This window comes from Lepidochelys kempii, chromosome 7 (assembly GCF_965140265.1).
Source record: "Lepidochelys kempii isolate rLepKem1 chromosome 7, rLepKem1.hap2, whole genome shotgun sequence".
Taxonomy (NCBI): Eukaryota; Metazoa; Chordata; order Testudines; family Cheloniidae; genus Lepidochelys; species Lepidochelys kempii.
In genome coordinates, this window is record NC_133262.1 from 106,353,562 (window position 1) to 106,360,450 (window position 6,889).

Sequence of the window (6,889 nt, forward strand, 5' to 3'; positions counted from 1 at the left end):
CAGCCGCTGCTTCGGGGAACAGAGTATCGGCCACTGGGCAACGCTCTGCTTTGACTCCACCTGGGAAAGTTTTCATCTAGTCCCGCGAGCCAGGATGTTTGTCAAAAGCCCCAAAGCCTCCCGGGCTGGCCCTGGGTAGAGAAATGTCCTCTGTCCCGCTCTCTGATTATTAGTTCAGCCACAGGGAACCGGCCCTGGAAGTGTCGCTGGGCAAGCTCCCTTTGATTCGAATGGGGTTCTCAGACCCCTCCAGTTCCAGCAGTCACATACATCATCTCTGCCAGAAATATACCTTGCCGGGCTGAAGTTAAGAGGGAGCGGCTGCAGCTGACCCACTTCTGTTTTCTGGGAAGCTTTATGACTCCGGGAGGTACCCTGCCATCTACCATAGGCCTGCAAGGCCAATAAACAGCGGCAGCCCGCTCATAGTGCAGGCAGCCCGGAGCCTGACAGTATTTGTATAAAAGCTAAATTCGAAACCCCCTCCCAGTGATAACAACAGGGGAGTAAGCAAAGTGGTTGTTCATTTAGTGGAACAATGCGCCCTCTGTCTCACCAGTTCCTGGAATGAGAGCCAGTGGGAGGGAGTGTGTGTGTGTGTCTAACAATAGGAGGAAATGGGGAAGGTTGGAAAGACACCTGTTCTGTCTCATTTTCCAAAGCCACACTTAAAATGATAAGGAACGGGTTTTATTTATTTTTCCACCACAACATTCAGTTATAACAGTATTGGTTGTTTTAAAAAGAGGACCGATTCCTGGCAGAACCAGAGAGTCAACAAAAACAAACAAACAAACAAAAAACCACCTTGGGATGATAGTAAACAATTGTCCTACAACAGGTGAGCAGACAGCAGGAAAGACAGAGAGAATGGAGGTGTCCACACAGCACTCGATTTCAGTCTATTAAAATCCACACACCCCATGGACTCTACAAGAAAACTGTACATAATAGCAAATAAGTTAACATTTTTTCAAAGATTGATTGTCCTTCACTTAAAGCGCTCAGCACACTGAACCTCTTTTATTTATTTCATCAGGACTAGTGTTTATTCCCCCTCCTATCCCTCTCTTTTCACTTTCCTTCCTTCTTTTTAACTACATAAAGGAACGCAATTATACAATGAAAAAAACCCTTTTCTCACCATTAAAATAAAAGCAGTTCTTCAAGAATTGCCGTACAATATTGCACAGTTCAAAAGTACAATAGTTTTTTGTTTGTATTTGTTTTACAAAAGAAAACAAAAGGGTACCGATTTTTTAATGCTGCAATACCATTTGAATGAAAGAAAAAAGACCCCCAAGGACAATAATAATCCACAATCAATTATTTTTAAATCTAAACAAATGGTAATAAATAAGGATCACCCAAAGTGAGTCTATAATTAAGCATTTCCTTTTTGGTTGTGTTTCTTTCGAGTTATAAAGTCCCATCACAGAAACCTAACGATACAAAACATGGAAAAGTGACCAGGCAAATTTGTACAAAGGTCTGGTTAAATTAAAAGCCACGGTTGGTGGAGTCTTTGAGTTGTAACAGAACCACGAGTATTAACAAGTTTGAGAAAGAAGGGAAGGCATGAAAGGAAAAGAAATTCCATTTTCCGTTAGCATTTGGCAAATATGGAGGAGTAAACCGTGATCATTTATTTATTGTTGTTTACAAAAATAAAACTAAAGCCACAAATATCAGCGCAATATTTTGTTCACGTTTACAAAAGATGTAACAATTCTAGTGTTCTCTACAAGTTTCCACTTCAACTCTGGTTTTATTTTTAGGGTCTTTCCCCCCGCCCCCGCCCCCACAACTTCCTAACAACCACCCATTAAAAAAAGAGCATCAAATATTCGCTTGATGAAGTGCACAAATCATTTGAGTACTTACAAAAATTACTGATCATTTACAGCTGCTCCGTTTCCTCGGGCCTCTCTCCTGACCTAGAGGTTTGGTGATTTTTTAAAGCCACCCCCTCCCCACTGCGGCACCAGAAAGCTGAATGGGGTCAGTTCTCAGACGGGTCGCAGGAGTGGTACTGATGTGACTACCGGGTGGGAGTAGTAGACGGGGTGAGGGAATGTTAAGAGGGGCTGGCTGACGGGCACGTTGGCAGCCGAGGTGCCGTTCTCGGCGGTGGAGTTCTCATGGTAGAGGATAGGCACCCGCACTATTCTCTGGGCTGCAGCGTGGCTGAGATTGGCAGCCTCCAGCTCTGCGGCCAGCTGCCTTTTCCACTTGTTTCTTCTGTTCTGAAACCAGATCTTGACCTGGGTCTCTGTCAGGTGCAGAGATGCTGCCAACCCGGCCCGCTCCGAGCTGCTCAGGTACCTCTTCATGTCAAAGGTGGACTCCAGCTGGAACACCTGGCTCCGGGAGAAGACAGTGCGGGTCTTCTTCTTTCGGCAGGGCTTCTTCTCCGGGCTGTCTTCCCTGGCTTTCCAGTCCTCCCCGTTCTCCTCCTTCTTCACCTCCTCCGAATCACTCTCCTCCAGAATGATCTCCTCTGGGCTTTTCGAGTCAAGCTCCTTGTGGTCCGGGTCAGCCTTGAGCAGGGGCTCCGGGGAGTCTCTGTCCGTGCCCGAGGCCGGGGAGGAGTCTCGCAGGAGAGATTTCTCTGCAGCTAAAGAAAACCAAAAACACACCGCACCTTTGTCACCATCCTCAAAGGCACCCAGGCCCTAGGAACACCAGCCTGATGCCTCCCTGCAAACTTAAGCCACAAAGGGCAAGGAAGAGACGCTTGTCTCACCACGGGGCCTCACAGGCACCTTCACCTCCCCCCAGAAAGGAGCCTGCTGGGGGCCACTGAACGATGCGGGGAAAGCAGTTACCAAACCATCCTGTTTTCAGGGGTAGCCGCGTGGGGAGAGCGAGCCCTCGCTCCTGCCCCGGGAGATGGGACACCCAGCTGGGCATCTCGGAGCCGCGCGAGCGGAGTAGGAGGGAGAGAGACAGACAGACAGACAGACAGATTCATTCCGTACCTTCAGGCCTGGGCAGGTGGCCTCCCGCGGCGGTCAAGGTGTACGGGTACCACCAGGAGGCTGGGGACCGCTCTAGGTAGTGCGCTTGCAGGGCAAACCTCTGAGCCGGGATCTCAAAGCGGGGGAAGGTGAGGTCGCCCACCTGGGAGAGGGAAAAGCCGGCTCCATCCAGAGCCCCCTTGGCAGCCGGAGCGAAGAGCGCTCGGGGCTGCTTGGGAGGCGTCTTGTGGTGGTCCCCGTTGAGCAGGCTCTTGATGGAAAAAGGCGACTCCTTGGGCGGCGGCGGCTGGCTGCTGGGGGTCTCCTGTCCCGTCTCAGGCATCCTCCTCCCGGTCCCTGGCAGGGCAGCGGCGGCTCAGACCATAAACCACCCGCTAACCACACTCGAGCGGCAGCGGCAGCCGCCCAGGCGCTGGGCGCCCAATCCGGCCGGGGGTGGGGCAGGCGGCTGGGCGAGGACAGGAGGCAGCGCCTCCGCGCATGGGGCGGGAGGCTGGGGCGGGGGGCGGGAAGGGGGCTGCTCAGCCGCGGGACACTCAGACCCACAGAGCCCGGGACCGAGGGCTGCTGCGGGGAGGAGGACCAGAGCCCGGCTGCTGCGGCGGCGGCGGCGGCTGCTGCTGCGTCAATCTGGCGCCGGATGCTAATGATGAAATCAAAATGTCATCCAAGTTAAATGCAGGGCGTATACGGCGATTGGGCACGCACAATGGCAAACGGGAGTAGGCAGCAGCCAAGGGAGAGGGCTCCGCGCAGCCCCAGCCCCGTGCAGCAGCAGCGGTGGCAGCCTCCCCCCGCCCCCCTGTAGACTTGGTGCTTTGGCTTCGGGCTATAAGAGCTCGCCTGTTATTGGCTTTATATAGTCCAATTAGGCAGCAAATGAGGACAGGGCTATTAGCGCAAAAGGATATTGGCTTTGCTAAAGCACCACGAGACGCGCAGGAGGCAAATGACACAGAGCTCCCCGCTCATGCTACAAACCACCCCCTCACACTTCCTCCTTTCTCTTCCCTCTCCCGCATCTTCTCCTCCCCAGCTGCACAGGTCCCCCCGGGCTTGGAGATCTTTGGAGAACGCCGCCAGTGCGGGTAGGATTTGGGGTGGTTGGGGGAGGAGTGGGAGAGGCTCAGCTATGCATTGTCTCTCCTCTGAGAACCACCCCAAAGCCTCTCCGACTGGGAAGAGGGGCACGGATCGCTCGGGGCGGTCCGTGGTCATTCCCTGATCGAGATCGTCAGAAGAACCAAGGCAGAAGGAAGATTAAACATGAATGCAAACAACAATCTAGGCGGGCTGGTTGTCCCATAAATGTATCGCTCCCAAATAGATCGCTGACCCGCGACTCCAACATACACCCACGAGCCGAGCTTCTACAGATCCCTGTCCCAAAAGTGTCACAAGAAGGTGATTCACCGTTACGCGGAATGGGGACTATTGTGCATTTCCACCCAACTTTGTATAGGCGAATTTTAAAACGGTGTCCTCGACTCACCCAAAATACACTGACAAATTGACCTTTATCAATAGATCATAACGTTGTGTTTAGATTAACAAAAATCCTCCTTTCAGAAAAAAGTATTGGATACAAGTCTATTATAGAGCTATGGCACTTATTATATTAGGTATGTTATATTATTTCAGATAGATAGATAGATAGATAGATAGATAGATAGATAGATAGATAGATAGATAGATAGATAGATAGATAGATTAGATACTGAGCACGGCAACATGTTACCTATAAGGCTAACAATGAGGGAAGCTGAAAAGTCTGTGGTTCTCGTAATACTGGTAATTTGTAACGTGTAGTTTGGTTTTAAAACACTTTTAACAAATATTAAAGTATGATCTGGATTATATACTTTAAGGGTCCTATTTACAGAGGATATCAGTTTAATAGCAGACGCTACACTTTTCCCCTTATGAATATTTCCTAGCCACACATATGTTCTAAAGTAGAACACAACAAAGTTTGGGACAGGTACCGCTGTAACAAACCTATTGTCAATGTTTCTTAAGAACTAGGCTATTGTTCGCAATTATTTTTTTACAATGGGAGGAAGACCAGCAATGTTCACACGGCCCCTACTTTTCTGGAAGATCGCTTCTTGTGTTTATACACCAAAACCAGCAGTTTTTTGTTGACGCTTCACTTCAAATTTTGCACAAATTGTGCAGTAGCTTCTAACCTGCAGGGTCGAACATTATTTGTCATCTATTTAAATAGTTCAAGTGGAAATGGCAACAAATAGATACGGAAGCTGATCTGGTAGAATCCGAAGTAAACCCCACAGCGTTTACTCCTTTGCTGGGCACTCTTACGAGTTCTTTTCTTTTTCCCTTTTGCTACCTTTGTGTTTGACTTGGCATCTACAACTGGCACTTTTTAAAAATGAAGACCAGATGAACTGCATTGTAGGTTTTTTATATGAATGGTTAATTTGGAGTGGGATTTTTAAGTTTACAAAATTTGCTGGCTTGATTTCCTATAAAAAACTTCTGTTAAAATAACACCATTTAAAAGAACCCAATTTTATGTTGTGTTCAGGCATCTTCTGAGCATAGTTTTCTGCGGATTTTCATGAATCTCAGTTACATTCTAGCTTGTGTCCTGAAGAGGAAACTATGTTTAAATGTTATATTTAAACATAGTTTCCTTTACAGGAATATCTGTCTCGATATTCTACGGATATGTAGGTTTTATGAACATTCATAGACAATATTCATATAAATGATATTGCAATAATCTTTCCTGCCATTAGAAAGCAATTAGAAAGCTTCTGGACCTTGGAATCAATGATGCTATGCGTATTCTGAGAAACTCCAACAAAGTTTGCCCCACGTGTCCATTCGATTTCAAAATACTGACGTCACGTCATTCTGTAATCTTCTGTCCAGCAATAAAAGAACAAAATCATGATCTGTGTATAGTGACGTTTTTCAGAATAAAATACATCATTGACTGCACCGGTTGGATGCATTCAGCGCTAGTCCGGAGCTCTAGTCCACCAGAAAAAGTTGGACTTTTGATGCTTTTAGTGAAGAAGACTTTATCCTTACAGACTCAGAATCTGGGGCAGGCAATTACTGGACAGGTTGGTATTTTGCCCTCACAAGGATATTTGATGTAGTAAATCTAAGAAATGTAGACATTAAAACTACATGTCAGGACACCTCTATCTTTGTATGTACTTCCCCTTCAGATTAACCAGTTTATTTCTCAGGGTCTTTGCAGCATATACTGTGTGGTCCCCTATTTCCAAAGGGTGCAACTCCTTCACTTTCATTCTATGATGTCGTCCTGATTGTCAAACTTTAACGTTGGTATCTAATCTAATCTCCTTCTGGGAGAACAGGTCAGAAGAAAGAGAAAAGCTGCAAGTTGTCTGTACAAATTACCTCAGCGTCACCCCAGTCACTCCGGACCGAATTCTCTCGCTTTAAATGATATTTCAAGCACTTCGGCTCAAGTGGAAAACACTTTTTAATTTATTTTTTTTTTAAACAAAAGCCGTGAATGACTGTCCCAGTCCGGCTTCGTCTATCTCTAGCACAAAACTAAAGCGCATCGCGCCCTCTGTTGGCATTCCCCATATTTCGGTATCAACTCCGGTGTGAGAAACAGAACTGAAGCAAATCCATAGCTACTTTACAAGGCTGTAAGGGGGAAAATGTCCTTCTCCAAGATCCATCTTAATTCTATATTTGTAAAACCAGCACAATTTTTGTGTACAGGGAACAGGAGAATTGCATCAGCACACGACTCTTTCATTTAAACTGAGCGTTTAAAAAAGACCTCAGCTAGAAGAGCCCTACACTGGGAGGAGGACATTGCTTTTAACGTCGTGAATTCGATCAGAAGGAAGAAAGCGCAGAGATCAAGACAGTTACAGTCCCGCCTTCAGTCG

The 6,889-nt window shown here is 47.2% G+C and overlaps 1 protein-coding gene across 1 annotated transcript; it reads right to left on the reverse strand.

The window, feature by feature from the left end:
* Positions 1-2,009: 2,009 nt before the first annotated feature.
* HMX3 (H6 family homeobox 3) lies at positions 2,010-3,303 on the reverse strand. The gene is made up of 2 exons (XM_073354963.1): positions 2,982-3,303; positions 2,010-2,617 (listed from the first exon to the last, which is right to left on the reverse strand). Exons 1-2 carry the CDS (start codon positions 3,301-3,303, stop codon positions 2,010-2,012), a joined length of 930 nt encoding a protein of 309 aa, XP_073211064.1.
* Between the last annotated feature and the right edge of the window lie 3,586 nt (positions 3,304-6,889).

Excerpts from the sequence above, each read along its gene's own strand:
- HMX3 (XM_073354963.1), bottom strand. The coding sequence starts at position 3,303 with ATGCCTGAGACGGGACAGGAGACCCCCAGCAGCCAGCCGCCGCCGCCC. Across the intron at positions 2,618-2,981 it reads CCACCTGCCCAGGCCTGAAG|CTGCAGAGAAATCTCTCCTG; the intron begins GTACGGAATGAA and ends GGTTTTCTTTAG.